Below are 25,225 nucleotides of genomic sequence, written 5' to 3'. Positions count from 1 at the left end.
CCATGGGGTTGCACAGAAACATGTAAGTTCTGTTCCTTCTCAGAAAAACGTGTGGTTAATACGTGTAAGGGAGAGGGATGATAGAAAAATTCTATGTGGAATGTATGGACTGTAATCAGACTAATAGGGACAAAACATCACAAAAGTGCATTCAATGGTGAAAATATCTGGTTTGCTTCCATAATAATTGAGCACCAATATGCGCAAGTGACTAGGCTACACATTGTGAACATAAATATTAACAGTTCGCAGTCCTTCTGTTTAAAGAGCTTACCACCTAGAAAGATAAGCATATCCATAAATAACTTGCTTCATTATAAAGAACATTTATAGCAAGTGCCAAGGTGAAATAAACAATGTGTTGAACAGCACGAAGAAGAGTCAAATTCCAATCAGAACAATCAGAAAAGCTTTACTGAGGAGGTGGCATTTGGTGTAGGCTTTGAGAATGCATGAAATTTTAACAGGTGAAGAAAAAAGGACAGCAAATCAGATTGAGGGAATAGAAAAGGAAAACTGATGCATCTAGACTAGAGTTTCTGTGAACCTAGGGAAATCAGCTCTTAGAAACTGGGAAATTCATGCTGAGACTTTCTTAAGAATACAGAATAAAAGACTATATATTTATAACAGCAAAGATATAGTATCTTATACTCTACAGCCCCCAAATAATAGCATAATATCTAATAAAAATATTATAATGTGACTTGCCCTGTTCATTGTGAAACAGGGTGATGGCTTTTATTGTATAAAAAAGAAAAATGTATATAGTACAAATCACATTGCTAATGTGATTGGTCACAGGCCTCCAAAAAAGTGACCCAGCCACCTCTGATGCACTCATGCATGAAAATTCTTCAAAGGGTTGCTGAAAAGATCAAAGAAAATAATCAATGTGAAATTTCTGAACATGGCTTCGGCACATAGTAGATACTCATTAAATGTTTATAGGCTCTGAATCTGAGAAATAATTTTGAACAGATCCATTCAGTGAATACATAAGCACATGATTTTCACTACAAGGAAAATTATTGTTTTATTTGCTTTAAATGCATTCAATTCTTGTAAATAAGCCTGTTTGAACGTTCAAAGAACTGCATTAATAAAAAGGAACAATTACAATGAAATCTGCCAATAATATGCTTCCTTTCAAAAGCACCACACACTTACTCCTGTTGTGTTATTTGTCCCATTCTGGGTTTCATTCACACGTTGAACTATTCCAGAAATACAGAGAGGTCCAGCAAAACCCAGTAAGTCTGCAAGATAACGGAATGTGCTACTAAGTAGAATTGGTCGTCCAAAAGCTCTGTACATTGCTAGCCATATAGATGGAGTCCGGTTTGGATGATCTGCTACTTTTTTCTGAAAGAAAACAAAACAAAACAAAACAGATGAACCAAAATAAAACTGCTAGCACAGCAATTAATCTCAGCAACTATGGCAATTCCTTCTGATATTTCTGATGATATTTTAAGTTTATAAGTCAGTGTTAATGAGTCCCTTTAGTATAGTATGCATAATCCATAGTCCCTTGCATTCTATGCAAACAGTAGCTACTGAACACCTTTTAATGGGATAGAATGAAGAGTAAATAGGCCAGATTTTCAAAGACTTTGCATTACTTTTAGCTGTCAAAGGATAACCCAAAATTCTTAAAGTCAAATTAATTTTAATTTTTTTTGTTTGGAACATGTGTATCTGTCATGAATATTACCAAATACCATTGTATGGAAAAGAAGATAGTGAAGTATAAAAATCAAGCTTATCAAAAGACTAGTCAAGATTTCTGGAGTTACTAGATCACAAGATATTTATCACAAGCTAAAGATATTTTACTACAAGGTACTTTACTACAAGCTAAACAAAACAGATCATCCCAACTTCAAATTGTTTCTCTTCCAGGTATTTCCTATCTCCATGAATATTAGTCAGTACAGTTTAAAGTTGTGTTAGACTTGTGTTGCCTAGTTATTTGACAAAGAGATGCAAAATTGAAGAATGGTTTATACGTTTAAGCCAACACATGACTTCACACATCTGTAGTGGTTTGTTGAAAGGATTTTAAGACCTGAATAATCATCATAATTAAGTCATAGAGAGGAGGTGGGTAACGTTTTTTCATTGTGGGAAGCCAACTCAATGGAATAGAATTCAACTGTGTTTCATATTTGATTCCCTGTTAGATGAATAATTTGATTATTTTTAAAAGTTTATTAATGCAAGACATTAATGCACTAAGTTCAAGCTGATCTGCATTATAAAGAGTACGCAGAACACTTAAACTATGCTTAGGCTATATTGTTAATCTTTACATTAGCAAAGAAGTTTCAAAAATATTATGCAATACTTTTCCCAGAGGTGAAACCAAAGAGATGACTCCGGTTCATTTGTAGTAACCATTTCCTGCAATATTAATTTCATAAGACACAGTTTTGACACAAAACTGAGGTCATTTTCATCATTTACCATAAATGCTTTGTTGTCTTGATTTAGAACAGACAAAAACTCTAACTGATTCACCTTACCCCACCCCTTTCCAATGTTGTGAATACTAATAATTTCAATTGCAACAATATTAGTAGATGACTGCCATATCAATTACATCTATCACTGTGGAGAGCACACATGACTATATAGAATAATAACAAGACAAATTCAAAATATCTAAAGACTCCTTAAGGCTTTTAAAGCAATTGCTCAAAGAAAGTACCAGAAGAAACCAATTTTGACAGACATATAGGATAATACATGGAATAGGTAGATAACTTTATTTAATTCAGTTTCTCAAGTTTGAAACACAGGGTCCAAATTTTAGTCAATAATTAATTTAGGGATTTTTTAGTTTATTAAATGTGGTTATTATATGATTTATTTTACCTTTATATAACAAAATTATTGACAAGATACTTGAAAACACTTAACAATTCCACGAGTTATTAACAACATATGGTAACAAGGATTAGATATACATGATCGTTGAGCTTGATTTTTACCTTCCACTTGGTTCCAGAAAAGATAATAGTGTTCCCTCTATCCCTCTTCATGTATGAACTGGGCAATTAACACAATGTAACTTTATTTCATTGGCTCTTCTAGTATATTCTCAGTGGCCCAATTCATAAGACTCAAAATTACTGGGAAAGACATATGAAGAAAATCTGATCTTCCTTAACCATAGATATTTAAGCTTAGTAACTTTATACTTAACAGACCCATTTTCTACAATTATGGACATGAAAAACAGATACTAAATTACCTTTTGTTCTTCATATGCATCTTTCAGGCAAACATAATTTGTTACCGCCCTCATTGCTATTGGTAGTTTTCCAATTGCTTTCAGATCAATAGGCTTTTTATGAGCGGATATGATAAGTGTGTTCATCCACCAGTATGTTGCTTTTGACAATAAATTCACGAATGGTTGAAGAAATCTCACACCCAGATCCTGGAGGTCTTCAGGAGGCTTTACTTTCTGAGGATTCATGAAGAATACATACCTCTATAGTAAGAAAAATTCCATAGAGTAATAATTAACCCAATTATTTTTCCACATATTAAAATAAAATTTTAGCCTTTTCTACATTTTCATTTCAAGGGGACGAAATGTATATTTTAATACCTCTTACATTTCTTTGGAAATATATTTTGAAATGTTTCCCTTCTGTTGTGACTAGATTAATTAGTTAAATGCCAGAATTTTATGTTTAATCCACTTAAGGACAATTCTAAAAAAAAAAACAAAACAGATTATCCCTTTAAAAGATAGTTATTACTAAGAACCAGTCTTTCATGATATCCTGTCGTAGGGTCAACTAAATGAAGACTTTTACATTACTTAGATTTTTTAAATGTGTTGACACCATTATTGAGTCACTCTCTGATAATTTGTGGTTTGACTGATGTTCACTAACTGTTCTCCACTCTTCCTTACAGCTTGTGACATGCCATTCAGAGCAAAGTCAAAGTGCTCTGGCAGAAAATGAATATTGAAAAATCATTCACAAGTATGTCACACAACATAACAGCATTCTGTGATGCAAAACACAACAGGTTTGTAATCACAGACCAGGCAAGAGTCTTGACTATGTGGCTTTGGATATAGCTAGTTATCTCTGTAGAAGTTTCTTCATCAGTGAAATGAGCAAACGTATTATCTTCTTTTCATTTTGAAATTTCTAGGAATACAGTAGTTTGCTTAATATGGGTGTGCTTGGGACAAATCATGGATGATGGAATTTCCTGATGAAAACAATTTCGTCTATAATATGAGCTGAGCATAATGTTTGGCACATAACAATTGCTCAATCAATATGCACAAATGAATAAATAGATTTTAGGGTCATACTGAGATTTCTGGAACACTAATGGCCTGAAACTTAGTGATTAGTTCAACTTTTATACACATAGAGGTTATACATTTGCTCATTCTCTTGAATACTAATGATTTCTGGCTGACTATAATCTTTAATATTGGGGTCTTGAATTCCAGTAATTAAACAAAAATGATTAGATACGGTGGCACCTGGGTGGCTCAGTCATTAAGCATCTGCCTTCAGCTTAGGTCATGATCCCAGGGTCCTGGGATCGAGCCCCGCATCGGGCTCCCTGCTCAGCGGGAAGCCTGCTTCTCCCTCTCCCACTCCCCCTGCTTGTGTTCCCTCTCTCGCTGTCTCTGTCTCTGTCAAATGAATAAATAAAATCTTTTTTAAAAAATGATTAGATACCTACTCTGATCCGAATTACATTGATCTCCACAGCCATGAGGAGTCCATTCAAGATGACCATCATGCCAGTGATGCAGAAACGCAAGTCTGATACTCCCCAACCGGACTGCCAGTACTTGACCAATTTTATGGTTTTTGTAATAAAGGCCATCACCCAATACAGGAATAGGGCTGGAAAAATAAAAAGGAAAAGGAAAAAGATGCAATCTTTCCCTGATGTTTTTTTAACTTCACTGAAGTTTCAATATAAATATAATGCTTTTTAATAACAAAGATAATTTTAAATATTTTATTTCCACTTAATTTTATTTTTTAAGAAAACAACATATATGCCCGAGGGCACTTTTGGGAGTTTTGAACTGAAGGTGTAGTAATGACTTTAAAATGCTAGTGCCTCGACTCTGTAATAGATGGGTAGATGTAAAAAGACATGTAAATAGGAATAACCTACCCAGAACTTATGTGTAATTTTGTTGACTTTAAAACTGATTCTATCTCCTGGTCTTGTTTTTATTATTTTAAGAAGCCCTGATTATATTATATGAAGAATTCCCAAGTTGTTTTCTGCGTGATCTGTCCAATAGGTGTATTGCAGCTTTCAGGGGTATGTCTAATGGTATTACCCTGGAATTATTACAGAATGCACATTAGCTATATAATAGGGTTTCTGCTTTACAGATCAACATTCAAGTAGTAACTAACTCTTCTCACCCAAATGGCTTAAAACACCACATGCCTCCACAAAATGAAGAGAAGAACAATGATCCTACAGAACAAAGCCAGACTTTATGCAGTGGGATGAGAAAGGTAAGGATCTATACCATCTCCTAACCACAGCCATCCTTTCACAACAAATATGAGATGGACACAGACACTTTATTAGAAATCAAAGGTCCAGTATACTTCAAACTTTGAATAAAGGTCAGTACAAATTAATATGGGATGAGAAAGAAGAAATCTGAAACACATATGAGACAATCCATTGTACAAAACTTATTGAAGTTACTGAAGTTTAAAGGTGGCCACAGCCTCCTTAGTGAAAAAGAACTGAAACTTTGGCATATAAGCTCATCATCTATCTTGTTCTAGCATAAAATAGAAAATGTCAGAATAGATTTAGAAAAAAAAAAAAAAAAGACCAAACTACATGCAACTACATGCTACCTAAAGAGATTCATCTTGGGGCACCTGGGTGGCTTAGTTTGTTCAGCGTCTGACTCTTGATTTTGGCTCAGGTCAAGATCTTGGAGTCCTGGGATAGAGGCCCACATTGGGCTCTGTGCTCAGCACAGAGTCTGCTTAAGATTCTCTCTCTCCCTTTCCCTTTGCCCCTCCCCATGCTTACACACTCTCTCTCTCTCAAATAAATAAAATCTTTTTAAAAAGATATTCATCTTACATATAAAGAAACAGATTGAAAGTAAGTAGATAAAAAAAATATACAATGAAAACAGTAAACACAAGAAATCTGGAAAGGCTACATTAGTATCAAATAAAGTGGACTTTAAAACAAAGAATATTATCATCAAAGATACTAATCCAAAGGGATACATGGACCCCGATGTTTATAGCAGCATTATCTACAATAACCAAATTACGGAAACAGCCCAAGTGTCCATCAATTGATGAATGGATAAAGAAGGTGTGGTACACACACACACACACACACACAATGGAATATTACTCAGCCACAAAAAAAGAATGAAATCTTGCTATTTGCAATGATATGGATGGAGCTAGAGAGTATTATGCTATGCGAAATAGGTCAGTCAGAGAAAGACAAATACCATATGATTTCACTCATATGTGTAATTTAAGAAATAAAACAAATGAGCAAAGGGAAAATGAAGAGAGAGAGAGAGGCAAGCCAAGAAACAGACTCTTAACGATAGAGAACAAACTGATGGTTACCAGAGGGGAGTTGGGTGGGGGGATTAAGGAGTGCACTTGTGATGAGCACTGGCTGATGTATGTAAGTGTTGAATCACTAAATTGTAGACTTGAAACTAATACTACACTGTATGTTAACTAACTGGAATTTAAATAAAAACTTGAAAAAAAAGAGTATTATCAGAAATTTTGAAAACTCTTAATAATGACAAAGGGTCAATTTTTTAGAGACACAATAATAAAAAAATACACATTTCCATAATAAAGATTTAGAAGATCTGAACGCTATCAACCACTTTGAGCTGTTTGATATTTACAAGGCTATATAATATTTAATATTATAAAAATACACCCAAATACCCAAACACCTTCAGAATATACATTCTTGTTAGTGCACATGGTACTAGCATAGGACATATACTCAGAAAACAAGAAAAAATAAATTAAAGGAATCATATGAAGTGTGTTCTCAGTTCACAATGAAAATAAATTAAAAATCAAGAACAAGAACATTATATCAAAAACAATGATGTACTATACATTGGCTAATTGAATTTAAATAAAAAATAAAAATAAACAAATGAATAAATGAATAATAAAGATTAAAACTTTTAAATAAATTAATTAAATTTAAAAAACAAAAACAAGAAACAAAAAAGAACAATAAGTGTATTGATCTTCTATTGCTGCTAGCCAATTATGACAGGTTTAGCAACTTATACCAAAACACATTTATTATCTTACAGTTTCCATGGATCAAGAGTCTAGGCATGGATCAGTTGGGTTCTCTGCTTCAGGGTCTCACCAGACTGCAAAAGCCAGGCATTGAGTGGGGCTGCAGTCTCAATAGAAGCTCACCTGATTTGGTGTCTTCATCTTTGCCATACTCTATTGGCTAGAAACAAGTCACATGTCCCACTCACATTCAAGGGTAGAGGATTATACAGGTTGTGAACACCAGGGACAGAGACTATGAAGGTAAACTTTGAGACTTTCTACACAATTAGATATCCAGAAGTCTCCAAATACTTGGAAGTTAAACAACACAGTTCTAATTAACTGCATGTTAAAAAGGAAATCACTAGGGAAATTAGAAAGTATTTGAACTAAATTATAATAAAAATAGTACATACTAAAATTTTAAAGATTACAACTAGAACAATACTTTAAGGAAAATTTATGGCTTTAAATATTTATTTTAGAAAAAAAGACAGATCCAAAAACAATGATCTAAGTTTGTATCTTAAAAGCTAGGGAAAGGGCGCCTGGGTGGCTCAGTTGGTTAAGCGACTGCCTTCGGCTCAGGTCATGATCCTGGAGTCCCGGGATCGAGTCCCGCATCGGGCTCCCTGCTCGGCAGGGAGTCTGCTTCTCCCTCTGACCCTCCTCCCTCTCATGCTCTCTGTATCTCATTCTCTCTGTCTCAAATAAATAAATAAAAAATCTTTAAAAAAAAAAAAGCTAGGGAAAGAAGAACAATGAACAAAATAAATAAAAGGATGAAAATGATAGAGATAAGAGTAGAAAGCAGTGAAAGAGAAAATGAATAATTGAGAAAATTAACAAACGTAAGCACACAAAGTTGATTTTTTTAAAAAGATAAGAAAATTACTAAGTCCCCAGCTAGACAGATCAAGAAAAGAAGGAAATCATAAATTACCAGTATTAGGAATGAAAGAATTATCCCCACATATCCTGCATACTTAAGAAAGATAATTGGGGAATACCTTGAACAACTTTATGACAATAAATAAAAAAAACTTAGATGAAAGGGAAAATTTCTTGAAACCTGTAACTTACCAAAACTGACATAATAAGACATACTCTGAAGAGTCTGTGTCTAATAAAGAAATAAGTTTAAATTTAAAATCCTCATTTTGTTAAAAGGCCCAGATGATTTCACTGATAAATTCTATTCAACATTTAAGGAAGAAATAGAATTAACTGCACACAATGTTTTTCAGAAAATAGAGAAATAGAGAACACTTTCCAATTCATTTTAAAAAGCCAGTATAACCCAGCATATGAAAAACTGACAAAGATATTACAAGAAAATAACAGACCAATATTCTTCACAACATAGATCTAAAAAAACTTGGCAAACAAAATCTAGCAATATATAGCATGGATAATATATCATGACCATGTGTAACATAGCCCAGGAATTCATGGTTACTTTATCATTTGAAAAATCAACCAATTAATTCAGCACATTAATGGAAATCTAATTGTCCCAATGGATGCAAAAAAAAATCTTTAATAGAATTCAACATCTATTCATGATTTTATTTTTTTTTAAAGATTTTTTTTTATTTATTTGACAGAGAGAGACACAGAGAGAGAGGGAACACAAGCAGGGGGAGTGGGAGAGGGAGAAGCAGGCTTCCCACCTAGCAGAGAGCCCGATGTGGGGCTCGATCCCAGGACCCTGGGACCATGACCTGAGCCGAAGGCAGACACTTAACGACTGAGCCACCCAGGTGCCCTATTCATGATTTAAAAAAAAAACAAAACAACTCTGAGAAAGCTCTGAATAGAGGAAAACTTACTCACCTGATAAAGGTCTTCTATGAAAAGCCTACAATTAACTTTATAATTAATTATGAAATATTGACCATGTTTCCCCTAAAATTGGGCATTAGACAAAGATTTCACACTTTCCATGTATATTCTGCATTTTACTGGAGGTCTTAATTATTGCAATATGGTGAAAAAAAGCATAAAGTTCAAAAAGAAATAAGTATAACTGTCTCTATTTTCAGATGATAGATTTGTGTATATAGAAAATGCCAAGAAACCTACAAAGCAATAATTAGAAGTCATGAGTAAATTTCCAAGGTTTCAAAATATAAGATCAATATACAAAATCAACTGTATTTTATATATATGACAGAAGCAATTGGAAAATGAAATTTAAAATACAACTCTATTTATAATAGCAGTGGGAAAACAAAAAAGCTAGTAATTTAACAAGACATGGAAAACCTCTACCCTCAAAATATTTTGCTAAGGGAAATGAAAGAAGACCTAAGTAAATGAAGAACAAACAGACTGTGGAACTTAATATTGTTAAGATGTCAATTCTCCAAATTGTTCTAAACACTCAGTGCAATCCTTATCATAATCCTACTGAGATTTTTTTGTTTGGTAGAAATTGACAACCTGATTCTAACTATATATGACAATACAAAAGAACTAGAATATCCAAGGCAATCTTGGGAGAAAAGCAAAGAAAACAAGTCGTATGGGTACACTATATGATTTCAAGACCTCCAAACCAATAGTAATCAGATTAAGACAGAATGATAATCTCATAAAACTCACAAACAGATCAAAGGAACAGAAACTACAGAGCGGAGAAATAGATCAGACTAAAATGTTAATTTGATTCAAATATTTTACAAAGGTCCCAACTCAACCTAATGAGAAATGGAAAGTCTATTCCACAAATGGCTGCTGGAACACATGGGTATCCATTTGGGAAAAAAGAGCCTTGGCACCAGCCTTACATCATATACACAATTAATTTTAAATGGATCACAGTCCTAAAAATAAAAACTAAAACTATAAAGCTCCTAAAAAAAAAACAAAAAACAGGAGAATATGAGGGAAACATATTTTGAGCAGAAGCAAAAATTTCTTAAGACACAGAAAACAATAATTATGCATGAAAAAATGATAAATTATGCTACATCAAAATTAAAATCTTCTGCTCACCAAAAGATCCTAATATGCATGCCACAGACTGGAAGGAAAATATTCTCAAAACATATATCCAATGCCATACTAATATTTAGTATATACAAAGTACTCCTGCAACTCAATAATAAAAATGTAACCCAATAAAAAATGGGCAAAAGATATGCTATAGCTACTTTACAAATATAACAAATGGCTAATAAACTTATCAAAAAGTGCTCAACATCATTAGCCATCAGGGAAATGCAAACTCAAACCACAATGAATTATCAGTACACACCTACCAGCATGGCTACATTAGAAAGATCAAATCATCAAATGTTGGTGAGCATGTGGAAACACTGGGATTCCTACACATTATTAGCGAGTATGTAAAGTAAACCACTTTGGGAAAAGATCCTGTGGGTTCTTAACAAAATATTAACATTTACCTATATACCCTATGACCCAGCAATTCCACTCCTAGATATTTACTCAAAGGAAATAAAAAACATATAGCCACGGAAAGACTTGCACATGGATGTTTATACCAGCTATTTTTTCATGATAGCCAAAACCTGGAAATAGTCCAGGTATTATTGTCAAGAGAACAGAAAACTGGGGAATCTTTATACAATGGAATAATACCCAACAATTACAAGAACAAAATACTGATCTATACTATATTATGGGTGAGCCTCAAAAAAAATCACACTGACAGAAAGAAGTATTACACAAAAGAATTTATACTGCATGATTCAATTTATGTGAAATATAGAACAGGCAAATCCTATCTATGATGGGGAAAAAATCAGATTAGATTTTTGCCTCTGTGGAGATGAAAGTGAGGATTGACACAAGAAAAGTTTCATGGATGATGGCACTGTTCTATAGCATGATAGGGTTAGACAGGTGTGAGTATTCAGCAAATTAAGATTTCTACACTTCAGCACGTAAATTTTTTTATTATTTTTTGTTATGTTAATCACCATACATTACATCATTAGTTTTTGATGTAGTGTTCCATGATTCATTGTTTGCGTATAACACCCAGTCCTCCATGCAGAATGTGCCCTCTTTAATACCCATCACCAGGCTAACCCATCCCCCCACCCCCTCCCCTCTAGAACCCTCAGTTTGTTTCTCAGAGTCCATAGTCTCTCATGGTTCGTCTCCCCCTCCAATTTCCCCCCCTTCATTTTTCCCTTCCTACTATCTTTTTTATTTTTAACATATTTTGTATTATTTGTTTCAGAGGTACAGGTCTGTGATTCATCAGTGAATTGTGTAAGACTGATGAATCGCAACAGGTAAATTTTATCTCACAAAAACAACTGTAGAAAAATTTAACTCTAGTTAATGATTTGCATGCTGAAATAATTAGGAGGTGAAGTATATTAATGTCTGCAATTTACTTTAAAATGTATAAAAAATAAGCCCAATGGATGGAGGGATAGAAAGATACAGAAATGTGATCAAACAAATAGAATAAAACAGAAATTAAAGAATCTACGTATTAGGTATTTATGAGTATTCACTTGGTTCTTTTCAACTTTCTGTATGTTTGGTGATGTTCATAATATAATGTTGGGACAAAATTACTAGTTTTGTAATCTGAAAATAAATGTAATTTTTCTAGGCCCAAATATTTCTCTCCTAAAATAATGAGAAATTTAGACTATCTTTTATCTCCATAAGTCCTTCCAGCAGTATGATCTAATTGTGCCCTCTGCCTTCTATCTACAGCCAGCTTCTGACCACATCTCCTTCAAAATATTATGAAAATGCACATTTCCCTTCTAATTACATCTTATAACTTATATCTTATTCATCATCAATTTTTCAGAAACTTAAATGTCTAACATTGGATTTCCAACAGTACATATGTATTTTTTTTTGGTTTTGCCTGCTAAAAATTTCACTCTTTTTTCTTAGCGTCTTCAAAAAAAGATTTCTTTGATAATATCTGCCTTTCATGTTGTACTAAACAGCTTTTTTTTTTAAGATAATTCAGACTTTGACAAGCCTTTTAAATTGATATTTAACCCAGTCTACTTGTTTGTACTTAGATTGCCTTTGCCAAATCACATAACGTGGTGCAACACAGAATTAAATATTCAGTATTTTTTGGGTGCCTGGGTGGCTCAGTTGGTTAAGCAACTGCCTTCGGCTCAGGTCATGATTCTGGAGTCCCGGGATCGAGTCCCACATCGGGCTCCCCACTCAGCGGGGGGTCTGTTTCTCCCTCTGATCATCCCCCCTCTCATGCTCTCTGTCTCCCATTCTCTCTCAGATAAATAAATAAATAAAATCTTTAAAAAAAAATTTCAGTATTTTCCTTTAATTCATTTTAAATTTCAATGTCTTCTGGACAAGCAAATAAAATATCTGTGTGGTTTAATTATTACTTTTCCAAATTTCTATATCAGTAATCAACATCACTTTCATCATTTAACAATCAAGTGCACTCTCCGTACTTTGCAAAATTGTAAGTGTTCATTCACACAAACACACAAGACTCTGCCTGCAATTTTAGGATATTTACAGGCCTTGAAGCCCAGCCATGATCCATGTTCTACACCTTCATCTTAGCTCTCTTTGTAAAAGTATACACCACGGAATGCAAGGATTGGTCAGAGTATTAAATACAACTAATTGGGATAAGCGATATTATTACCATGGCAGGCAAAAATAAAATTAGAACACTTTAGATAGCCTCTTATTTTCCACAGGACAAAGAGGCAAGAGAGGCTGAAAAAGAAAAGGTTAGGCATGAAGCAGATGTGAGGGGCCGTGCTTTGAGGACACTGCTTCTCAGGACAGTACAGTTTCCAGCACGCTGCGAAACAGACTCTGCTGCACTGGGTCCCCCATGCCTGGGCAACAGGGCTATGAAGAATGTGACATTGCCGCAGCATCGCTGAAAAGTTGGGACCTTCAGAAAATGCCTCAGGATCCCAAGACAGAGGCAGAAACGCAGAGAGCTAGATGCACTGACTTGCTCCTGGGGCAGGACCGGGCAAGGGCTCAATTCTTAGAGTAGAGTCTCTGCAAGCCAGAAGGCCAGCACACCCCTCCCCCGGTCCCCCTGCCACACACCAACACATCACGAGGGGCATCTAGTGGAGGATGGATGTCCTGGGGGAAGAGAGTTTTCACAGCCCAGAGCACTCAGTTTATCTTCATCTTCCCCATTCACCAGTAGACTATAGAAGAATTAACTATTGTGGTTTTCCCCTGCTCCCCAGTCCCAGCCCCAGCGTTTACTAGAAAGAGAAAGAAAAATAGCTCTGGGGAAGGAGGAGGACACTTGATCATACTTACCTAAGAGTAATTTAGGAAAATTTGATGTTTCAATGTTATGATAATATACTATTGATGTTGTAGTGGCGACAAATCCCATCACAGCCGGCATGAAGAGGTGGAGATGTCGCGACTCCCGCCGCCTACGGAGAGCGGGACAGAATCAGTGTTTAGAGCTGAAGGTTCCAGACAGTTCTCACTTTGTTTCCAAATTGTCCATTAAAACTTTCTCTTACAAATAAGATACTTAAAATCAGAATGCAGTAGTCGTTGCTAAGAGAACAATGCAAAGGAAGACTACGTTGGGAGACATAATTCCGCCAGAAGGATTTATCCCCGACACAGAGGACCGGGTACCATGGCTAAACAAGCCCTTAAATACTCACAACAAGAGCAAACATGGAACGTCTCCTCTACTGAAGGGCAGAACTGCTGAAATAAGTTAACACCTAAAGCGACAGAAAACAACCACATGGATATGAACTCCAATGTACAAGAAAAGTACATTTATTCCTTTGATAGTTTTCCTAAACTTTATGGCCCTTAGTGATTTCACCATTGGCATTGATGCATTCAACACACGTGTGTTTGCTGTGTCCAGGCACTATTAGATGTCAGGATGCAACAGTGAACACAACAAGATAGAGTATCGGGGGTCACAAGCCCTAGAGTCTCCTGGGGATAACAATAGGAAATAGGAAATGATCACACAGGTGAAGGGACTATAAGCGCATGCAGGGCCAGCATCTGAGGAAGAGAAAGCTTTGTGAAGGAACCGACTTCTGCACTGAGGCCCTAAGACTAAGGGATGCTACCCAGAGGAGGAAGAAGGCCGACGGTTCCAGGCAGAGGACCCAGACATGTTTCAGTGTATCACACGCAACTGAATATGATGGAAAAGGGATTAGATTTCACTCTGAGGGCAATAGAGAGCTTCACATGGATTGGAAACATGACAAAACCAGATTTGCATGGTAGACAGCCCTCAACTCATTTACATTAATAACGCCACCTAGTAAAACATTTAACTTTTCTCAAATTACTTAAATACATTCGTACATAAAAGGTATAGAGAGTGACTAGTTTGAGAGTGCGGGAAGGAGGAGCATTTGGGAAAGACACTTCAAGATATGGTGGAAGGTGGAAACTGAAATATGAAAGGGAATCCACTAGTCAGGAACATGGTAGAAGAGCACTTTAAAAATAGGGAACAGAATGTGTAAATACATAGGAGCACAAAACTGTGTGACATGTTCAAAATTCCAAGTAGTTTAATATTCTCAAATAGAAAGTTTCATATAGGATGCACGGTGAAAAGCTCTTATGACATGGTAAAGAGCTGGAATCTAATCTTTTGGAAAATCGAAATATTTTAACAGGTAAGTGGTATGGTCAGATTTTCGGGGGTTTTAGACAAATCAATCTGGTAATAACACAGATGATGGAGTTGATAGGTAGTGTGTGCCTCTGAGGAGAGGAAAGAGACATAGAAGGAAAAAAAAGCAGTTAGCAAATTATGGGTATAGGCCAGGTGAGAGATGATGGAAGCCTGAACTAAGCTTTGGCAGCAAAAACAAGGAAGTAATACAACATCTGGAAAATATTCATTGTTAAAATGGACAGGACTTTAATAGTGTTAGGGTTTTAGGGTGATGGTGAAGGAGACATAAAGAATAATTCCCAAGGGGGCTAGGTGGATGGTGGGTAACCACTTAAGTCTTGAAGAAGATGAGCAGTTTGGAGAAAAGAAGCTAGTAAGTTCCAGCAAGGCCATGCAGACCGTGAAGGTGTCTATTAAACATGCAAAGGGAGTTGTCTAATAGGCCCAGTGTATGCAGAGATTTGGAACATGACCAGTGATATACACCATATTAGGCAAGTGATTTGAACTATTTCTGGGGAGTGATGGGTAGTTTTTAAACCAGCTTTTATGCTATCGTGGTACTTTCACATTTTTGTTACCATGTCCATATGGTATACAACACCCCCCAGAAATAGTTCAAAATGGTCAAAAAGAAAAAGTAGGAAGTAAATATTTCATCAGCACGGAAATTAAGAAATGCTTCCAGTATTCTTTTACTATGGAACCAAAGAAAAAATTTTAAAAATCACTTGCCTAATATTTAGGAAATTTAAAAATGAGCATACTACCTATCAAGGCCTATAAATAAATGTGGTCAAAACCATACTCAGAAGAAAGTTTATAACTAACTTTAAACATATTCAATGAGAAAACATTATAATAAATAAATTATGTAGTCAATTCAAGAAGTTAGAAAAAAATGACAAAACAACATTAAGGAAGACAATATAGTAAGGAATGAATAAAGATAGCAACAGCTACAGTAAAGTTTTATACTTATTGTGGCATTTCTTTGTTAGGGATTTCATGGGTCTTTTAACCATGCTAGTCTTTTTATTAGGATTGCTATTATATTGTTAGTTGTCTACTTACAAAGCTGCACAAGTTTTGAGTGGTGTCCCAACCCTATTCTTTCCCTTAAGCTCTGTTATTTTTAGAGTGTGACTCGCAGACCTCGAGGTTCTGGTAGAAGCACACACATCCCATTATAGCAGAAAATCTTTACTCAGAAAGTAAAGAAGAAAATCAAAATGCATTCATCATGGAGGACAAAAAAAATAATATCAAAAAAGACAAAATGATAAAAATAAAAGCTGAAATGAAAACATAATAATAGTGAAAACTTTAATACACATTTTTAGAATTTGATGAATTAAATAGTATAAAAATAATCAACACGTAAAACTTGGGTAATCCAATCAGTAAACTCAATAAAATTTTGTCTCCAACAAAACAAATATATTATTTTCTAATTCTCATTAAAACCATATAAAATAATCAAATATTTAACTAAAATGGAAATGCTAATGAGTCCTAAAAGGTATTTGTTTAACCAATTATATGATCTACTAATAAATCAATCATATTAGACTAAAAAGCAAACTGAAAATGATTCCTAGATGTAGGAGAGTATCTAAAGAAGAACCACAAACTATTTAAATAGAAATAAAAAAGAGGACATTTCTTAACAAAAATCTGTGCAAAACAGGTAAGGATGTTTCAAAAGAAAAATGAATAGCTTTAATATTTGTATTACTAAAAAAGAAAATCAAATATTCAATTAGGAAAGTCTTTGCATTGTTTCACTAATTATAATGAGCATATGTTACATTTTCAGCAAAGAATAGTTCATAAATATTTTGTTAAAGAAAAAGAAGGAAGGTTTTCTGGACCATTTGTTTTTTTGTTTTGTGGACCATTTGTGTGTGTGTGTGTGTGTGTGTGTGTGTGTGTGGCAGTTTTAAGTTATTAGTTTTTAAAATCAGTACTTTTTAATGGAAACAACTTGACCAAAAATCTGTCACAGAATTTTGAGACCCAATAAAACAAAACCTTAATGAGAAAAAAAAAAAAGAAAAAGAAGGAAGGAAGCAATGATCAGCAATGTCGAATGTAATAAGTATGATAAGGAAGAAAAGCTGTTCATTAAAGTGTCTTTAATGTTCACTGGCATTCTTGTACAAGCAGTTGCCAGAATAGGATAAGGCAAGCAAGAAAGTAAACTAAATTTTGGAGTTCAGGAATCATTGGAAAATGATTTTTGAGAAGCTTGGATAAAAAGGGTAAGGGATGAACATTGGGGAAGGTATGTGCTGTAATGAGCATTGGGTATTATATAAGACTGATGAATCACAGACCTGTACCCCTGAAACAAATAATACATAATATGTTAATTAAAATAATAAATAAACAAACAAATAAATAAAAGACTAAGGGGAAGCAGTCAGCAGTCTGCAGCTAAGGAATGGGAGGGAGTAACACAAATCAAGAGTACATTTCTACTTGATTTCAGGATGGGCCTTTTATATCATTACTACTATAAAACAAGTTTCTGCCGTTAGCATATGTCTTCACCCTTCTTAGCCCAGCCTCTAAGTCTCTGACTGAATCTATACAACAATCATGAGGCTGGAAAGAAGGAGACATTCTTGCCTACATGGTGTCAAGTTTTTAGGAAATGTTGGACTGATCCATCTTATACATACACACAGAAACACACAGAGTCAGCTTGTATATTAAGGGATTAAAAACAAAAACTAGAATTGCCTATGTTAATACAATAGAATACAAATACACCAAAGGGTTTTAAACAGTAATCAATAAGATAATAGCCAATCAAGCTTCTAAATGCTTGAAGGCATGCAATATCAACAGAGTCCCTGATTTTTCTTTTTATCAGAAACTAAGACGTGCACATCCATGCAAAGAACTGTCATAAAACATTACAAAATAGTTGGCTCCATAACAAAAGCTCAGAAGTTTCATTCCTCATTAACTGCAACAGAAAAACATAAACAGATGTCAGGGGAGGTCCCTATTAATAAAAGAAAAATGATTTTTGAGCTTTCTTTTTAAAAACTCTTAAGAACTTTTCATATCAGTTCTTTAATTGATGGTGCACTATTTAGCATAATTTCATAATCAAAATTCTCTTATTTGATATTGCTTATCAAAATTATTTCCTATTTTTTGTTAATACATGATAAAAATATTTTTCCCACATTATGTTCAGGTTTATAAGTAGAATGCATTATATTCTAACTGCTTAATGCAAACTTCTTTTATAAGAATGACAAAATTCCTTCAACTCCTTCAAAAATATGGGTTTTATGGCAAATCTTGATTTTAAAACAGTTGTGTTTTGCCTCAATTTGTGGCTACATCCTCACTGGTTCTCAGACTTCTTTAATGCCTGCCTCATCTATCTTTGCTTCTTTATAAAACAAACTCTGGGAACTGGTTATATATTTATATGTAAATATATAGCTATTTGAGCTATATGTCAATATAGACAATCTTTCTATGTATACTTACATTGATAGGTAAAGTAAACAGCAAAATGTTTAAAAGGAGAGAACTTTCTGCAAGAGCTACACAGATGAAGGAACAAAGAAACAGCACATGAATAAGCATAAGTCACAGAGACCTGAATTTTTGTTATCAGAGAAATTACGTGGCAACACAAAAATACAGACAAAACACATGCTTATCAAATGCAGCAGTCCCCCTCTTATCTGCGGGGGATATGTTCCTAGACCTCAGTGAATGCCTGAAATCACAGATAGTACCGAGTCCTATATATACTATGTTTTTCTTTTTTTGTTGTTTTTTGTTTTTAAAGATTTTATTTATTTATTTGACAGAGAGAGACACAGCAAGAGAGGGAACACAAGCAGGGGGGAGTGGTAGAGGGAGAAGCAGGCCTCCCGCTGAGCAGGGAGCCCGATATGGGGCCCGATTCCAGGACCCTGGGATCATGACCTGAGCCGAAGGCAGACGCTTAATGACTGAGCCACCCAGGCGCCCCTATACTATGTTTTTCTTATACATACATACCTATGATAAAGTTTAATGTATAGATTAGACACTGTAAGAGATTAACAACTGATAATAATAAAATAGAATAATTATAACAATATATTGTAGTAAGAGTTATGTGACTCCCTCTCTCTCAAGATAATTTATTGTACTGTATTCACCTTTCTTCTTGTGATGATGTTAGATGAGAAAAATATCTACATGATGAGATGAAGTGAGGTGAATGGCATAGGCCTTGTGATGCAGCGTTAGTAGACTGACCTTCTGACTACCCATCATCAGAAGGAGGACCATTTGCTTCCAGACTTCGGTTGATCATGGGTAAATGAAATCACAGATAAGCAGGACTGCTATAAAATGAGTGACAGCTGTTGTTCCTAATGAGTTATAACTGAAGGGTTAAGCCTGACTTGGTATGCTCTTAAGTACCAATCATATCAATATACTCACTAGTATAGTTGTAATCGTATTAACTATGTTGAATCACTTACGAGTCAGAAACAATGCCTTCTGCTATTTCACAAACATGCACAAAGAGAAGAGCAAATGTAAGAATCCATCTCAGGTTATGTCCAGGAAAATGAAGCCATGTGTTATGATGAATTTGTACTTTTGAGCTTTGACTTCCCCACCCTGAAAAAAATAGAAAAGTAAAAGGATTAATTATAATCATGGAAATAATGCATATTGTGATATCATTTGGGGATGGAAGATTCCTGAAAGAGGAATGAGAGGTGCTTTCTAGGGTAGCAATGAAAATCCTGGTCTTTTTTCATTATGTTAAAAAAATAACAATTCCATTTCAATGAATTTTTATAAGACTGCCTAGGTTAACACATTGACATTTGTTGCACTGCTCAAGAATAAGGCCAACTCTGGGTGACAACATGGTTATCTCATGCTCATCAGAGCTCTTACTGAGAGGTCCCTGATTCGTTTAAGAGGAAACCAAATTAATGATGATGTTAATAAAAGCAATTTGGTGTCTAAAATCTTTCAAAACATGGAATCTGTGGGGGGACTAATGAAAAGAGCCATATTTGGTAATGAAATGTAGAACTCATTAGTTGAGTCAACTCAATCAAATGTGTATCATGTGAGAAAAATTATAACCTATGACTGGGCCAGCACTATTCAACAGTGGTAGTGATATTTTCTCAAAGAAATGTTTTGTTTGTAGAGAAGCCTCACATACTTCAAGAATGAATCGGGGTTTGTGCTCGAAATATTGCAGGAAGGAATTTCTGTAAGGACTAATGGGGCTCCTGAAGCATTCTTTGAAAAGAAAATTGATTCATGTCTTAGTTGTTCCCAAATGAACTTCATTATGGAAAGACTAGTTACATATAACATGTTGTACTAGAATTTACACTGTAAACTCTTGAAAGCAAGCTTTCCTTATGCCTGATGCTTCTTTGAGATTTATTTATGATCTTTCACTAACTCAAGTAGCCAATGTTAGAGGTGAACAGTCTACATTTTCCTCCACCATTCCCCTTTGACAATGTTCACTCCAACTCCACTTGATTCAAATACCCTTTACCAGCCTATGTTCAATGCTACTGATGCAAACAAGACTGTCCCAGTAATTGCCCTCAAGAAGTGAGTTGAATGTTAAAAATAAATTATTAACTGTAAAATTGCATTTAAAAAAGTATGGTCTACTTTTGGCCAAAGGGCATTGTTAATGTCCTACAAATAATACCAACCACATAAACAACAACTCGTGTTTCTATATATGGCCACTCTGGCACAGTTATATTTAATGTCTATATATTTGTTTAACATGAATAACAATGTGCCAAGAGTTTCGTTGGCCTATGCATATGATATATCTTATAACAGAAATTTTTTGATCACCGTTACAATGCCAGGTACATAGTAGTCTCTCAATCAATATTTGTTAAATGAAGAAATAAAAGTGTGCAAATTATTTTTAAACCTTCTTTTGAAGCAGATCATTAAAATATGCTAGTTTTCTTAAAAAAAGCAGTCTGATGGTTTTTTTCATTTATTTTTATAAGCAGATTTATTTTTATGAGCAAAGTTAAACACCAAATTCAGAGAGTAGTTATCTCTTTTGAATGGACAGGGACATCGGATGTGGGAAGAGTAACCGGCTCAGGAAACAGTAACAGAGGGATTCACTTATGTTCTTACCATTAGATTCCTTAAGATGAGTGGTGACAGGCTCAATAGATGTTTATCATATTAGTCTCTGTCATTTTTATATGTGAAATGTATTTTTAAAAAATTTTTAAGTTAAAGGTCTATTTTGATTGTTTTGGGGAAGTTATACAAGTCATACATAATTATTTTAAATAATTGGATTTTGTGTATATGTAAACTGTAAAATAATAGAGAAAACTGTATTTTTAGCTCCTGTGCAAATAGTTTGCATAAAGTATTCTTTCTACCTGGAACACAGCCTTATCACTCTTACTTGAACTTGCACGCTCTGTGTCCTCAGATCCCCCAACATGTCACTCTCCGTGCAATCATCCCCACTGGCCCCATGAATTAGTTGTTCTAGCAAGTTAATGCCCAGGATAATTTGTTCCCGTACCTGCAAATGAGCTTACAATGTGAGATAGTCATCTTTTCCCTTGACTTCGATACATCTGTTTCACTGGACAGTTCCAGTGACTATTCCAAGCAAGTACTATGTTTTACCCATTTCCCATTCTCTTCACCACCACAAAACAAGTGCTCAGCAAAGGCTTTAGATCTATCCCACATAATTCTCTCTCCCTCTTTTCAAAACACTGCTGCTGCTACTTGAAGTCCATTTCTAAGGAGACATGTGACTTCTATTTTATCTACAAAATATCATATGCCAAGACATAAATAATTGGGAAGCACAAAAAACTTGCTTGTCCTTTTCTCACAGATATACAAATCAGTTCTCATGTTGGGAAAATTAGGTCAACGTTATACCAAATCTCAACCATTAATAAGGCTTAAAATGAATATTAGGTGAGGAAATATAGGAGAATAGATCACTTACCAATAAACAATATTGGAAAAGTGATGAACAACAGGAAGACATGAGGGACCAGGTTGAGGGCATCCACAAAGCAGGGGTTTTGTAACACACCATCATAGATATTATATGAAGAAATGTTGTTACCACAGAATGAAAGGCTCATTTCTTCTTGTATCACTTACTCTAAAAGGAAGAGACAAGAGAAAGAGGCTCTCGTTATTAAATTCCCTTTCATACACTCAGAGCCCTAAGGAGGAGGTTTTATTATAAAATTAACCCCCTTTATTTTTGCAATTGAGGAAATAGGAAACTGTATGCCAAAGTCATTTAAGAGTTTCTTATAAAGGCCTTATACATTCTATAAATCACTTCCTTTAGAACCTTTTTTTCCAGAGAAAAATATTTTATTTTAATTTGGAAATATATATAATTACTAATATCTACCAATGATAGTACCTTAACGAAGTGTGTGTGTGACTAAAATGATTTCACGGAACAAAAATGGTGATATATCAAGAAAAAGAAAGAAAAAATGAAACTACTGATTGATACTACAAGATAATGTAATATCAAATCCTTTCTCATCCTTTCTCACTGAAAATGCATTAGCAAATAACTTAAGCTGGACAAAATTTACCACCACTTTTTGTTAACTGTACAAAGGAATACTAATACACAGAAGCCAATGTGGTGGCAAACAGCAATCAGCCTTTCTCTGAAGACTATTAAAATCAAGTGCTTCAGATAAATTAAATATAACTCAAATGATAATTTAATGAAATTACTCAAGTCCCGCATTCAGAGAATATTCTTACATGAAATGCACCCTAATCAAGTTTCGAAACAAAAAAAAAATGTTTTTTAATTGGAAATCAATATTACATTAGAGTAGTAGGCAAATTTGGAGAGGAAGCTGAGGACAAGGTAACCCAGGGTTTTGCTAGCCATTGTTGGGATTTTGGCTTCTACTCAGTGAAATGGAATCACTGGGTGGCGGGGGGGGGGGGGGTTGATCAGAGGAGTGACACACTCCAACTCACATTTTAAATGCATTTCTCTTGTTGCCGCCCTGAGACAGATGATATAAGAGCAAGGGTCTGCATCAAAATACCACTGTGAAATTCTCAAGAGTTTTAGCCTTCTGAAAAATTCTTTTATTATGCCACCTATTTACCTACTACCTGCCAAATTCTGGGCACTTTGCATACACTATCTTTAGTCTTTATTTTTATTTATTTTTTTTTAAAGATTTATTTATTTATTTATTTGAGAGAGAGAATGAGATAGAGAGCATGAGAGGGGGGAGGGTCAGAGAGAGAGGCAGACTCCCTGCCGAGCAGGGAGCCCGATGCGGGACTCGATCCCGGGACTCCAGGATCATGACCTGAGCCGCAGTCGCTTAACCAACTGAGCCACCCAGGCGCCCCTATCTTTAGTCTTTAGAATAGCCATGCAATGTTAGTTTTCTGTATTTTACAGGAGAGCATTCTGAGGTTCAGTAACTTGCCAACCAGTAGGGTAGCGGTGATCCACACCCACGTGTCTGACTTAAACTATGTTTCTCCCCCTGCAGCATGCAGCCTCCAACCTATTTTTTAAAAAACATCTTTATCTATTGTCATTAAAAGACGTAGCAGTTTAAGACTTTAACCTCACTGCACTTGGTCTCTTTTCCACATTATTTCACACTGGATTCTGAGTTAGATTATTAAAGGTTGGTAAAGGTATAAATAAGTAAACTAGTACCTTTTCTCTCTTCCCTTTCATTGAGAAATGATTTAGCAATGGTCACGAACAGTATTTTTCCCTAGAAAAAAAAACCAGTGTTATACAGGAAAGATTGGCAACTGTAGGTAAGCTATTGGAGAAACCAAATTTCAAGCAAAAGTTTTGTGTTTTTTTTATTCTTATGTTAATCCCCATACATTACATCATTAGTTTTAGATGAAGTGTTCCATGATTCATTGTTTGTGCATAACACCCAGTGCTCCATGCAGAATGTGCCCTCCTCAATACCCACCACCAGGCTAACCCATCCTCCCACCCCCCTCCCCTCTAGAACCCTGTTTGTTTTTCAGAGTCCATCGTCTCTCATGGTTCGTCTTCAAGCAAAAGTTTTATAAAGCATTATATGAATAGAACAACTAGTTAAAAAACCTGTGTTTACAATCTGTAAATTCTTATATGGAATTCCTCTCACACATTGTTTCCAGTAAGCCCTTTTACTGATCATTGATATGATCTCCAGTTGAGACCTTCTCTCATTTAAAAAATCATATTAAAAAAAACTCAAGATGAGGGTATATACTTGGCAAATTCTTAACAACTATTAAGGCTCCAAGCCTCATAAGATAATCAAAATGGGCTTGAGATTTTTTAAGTAACAGTAAAATGGAAGTTTTGTATTATGTACCATAGGTATATGAAGTGATGGATCTTAACTAAACCTAGTGTGGTAATCATATTACAATACATCTAAATCAAACCATCATGCTGTACACTTTAAACTTATACAGCGATGTACATCAATAAAATGGGAAAAAAAAAAGAAAAAAAAACTGAAAAATAATAGCTAGTAACGGAATTTCTAAGACTTTCTTTTATCTTTTAGACTATCTCTTTTATTGAGTAGAAATGACAAAAAGAAACTTGAACCCACTCTTACTGAAAGACATGTATAAACTGTTTCCTAAAATGAACCAGAAAATAATTTTTACTTTTGCCAGTTTTATAATTTTATCCAAAATGATAATATTCCAATTGGCCACATTTATATATAGATAGATAAGATAGATATTTAATCATTATCACTGAGCCAGATACTAAAGTATAATCTGGATTTGCAAAACATATACTTCATTAGCTATAATAAGCATTGCCTACCTGGTATGGTTAATCAATCCTCAAATGTACCAATCAAGTAACCTCTGGATAAATGTGTATAACGGTGGAAAGAAAATATCAGAGAACTACAGCAACCTGCAGAAGTCAAAGAGCATTTCCAGCCACGTACTTGATGTCTGGGATTCTAGGCCATTCATTAAGTGTAAAAATACGTATTGATGCTGACCATATGCTAGGCACTAGGAATCCAAGAATGCAGATGACAAACAGTACCCGAGGTCTTAGACCATATAAATCCGACTACACTAATCCCAGTAGCTCTTGGTATAAAGGTTATGATCTACCAGACAGGGAAATAACACAATGACATAATCATACTAAGGTGTATACTTCAGA

At 34.8% G+C, this 25,225-nt stretch overlaps 1 protein-coding gene across 11 annotated transcripts in view; it reads right to left on the bottom strand.

The window, feature by feature from the left end:
• Positions 1-25,225, bottom strand: part of ABCC9 (ATP binding cassette subfamily C member 9) — a 154,938-nt gene that overhangs the window by 110,632 nt on the left and 19,081 nt on the right. For 9 of the 11 annotated variants that reach the window (XM_045873770.3, XM_045873768.3, XM_045873767.3 and 6 more), the window contains exons 3-9: positions 23,732-23,792; positions 22,007-22,168; positions 19,491-19,632; positions 13,620-13,741; positions 4,732-4,898; positions 3,260-3,502; positions 1,171-1,365 (exon numbers count right to left, since the gene is read on the bottom strand). In XM_045873770.3, the coding sequence (XP_045729726.1) occupies positions 1,171-1,365; positions 3,260-3,502; positions 4,732-4,898; positions 13,620-13,741; positions 19,491-19,632; positions 22,007-22,148 (1,011 nt within the window). In that variant the 5' untranslated portion in view covers positions 22,149-22,168; positions 23,732-23,792. Of the gene's footprint in view, positions 1-1,170; positions 1,366-3,259; positions 3,503-4,731; positions 4,899-13,619; positions 13,742-13,984; positions 14,048-19,490; positions 19,633-22,006; positions 22,169-23,731; positions 23,793-25,225 lie in introns of those variants that run through there. The other 2 variants (XM_045873772.3, XM_045873773.2) reach the window with 2 other exon arrangements.

Source organism: Mirounga angustirostris, unplaced genomic scaffold (assembly GCF_029215605.1).
Source record: "Mirounga angustirostris isolate CCGP_5_RB_7025 unplaced genomic scaffold, mMirAng1.0.hap1 SCAF_5, whole genome shotgun sequence".
Lineage (NCBI taxonomy): Eukaryota > Metazoa > Chordata > Mammalia > Carnivora > Phocidae > Mirounga > Mirounga angustirostris.
This window is presented reverse-complemented; position numbering and strand designations above follow the sequence as displayed.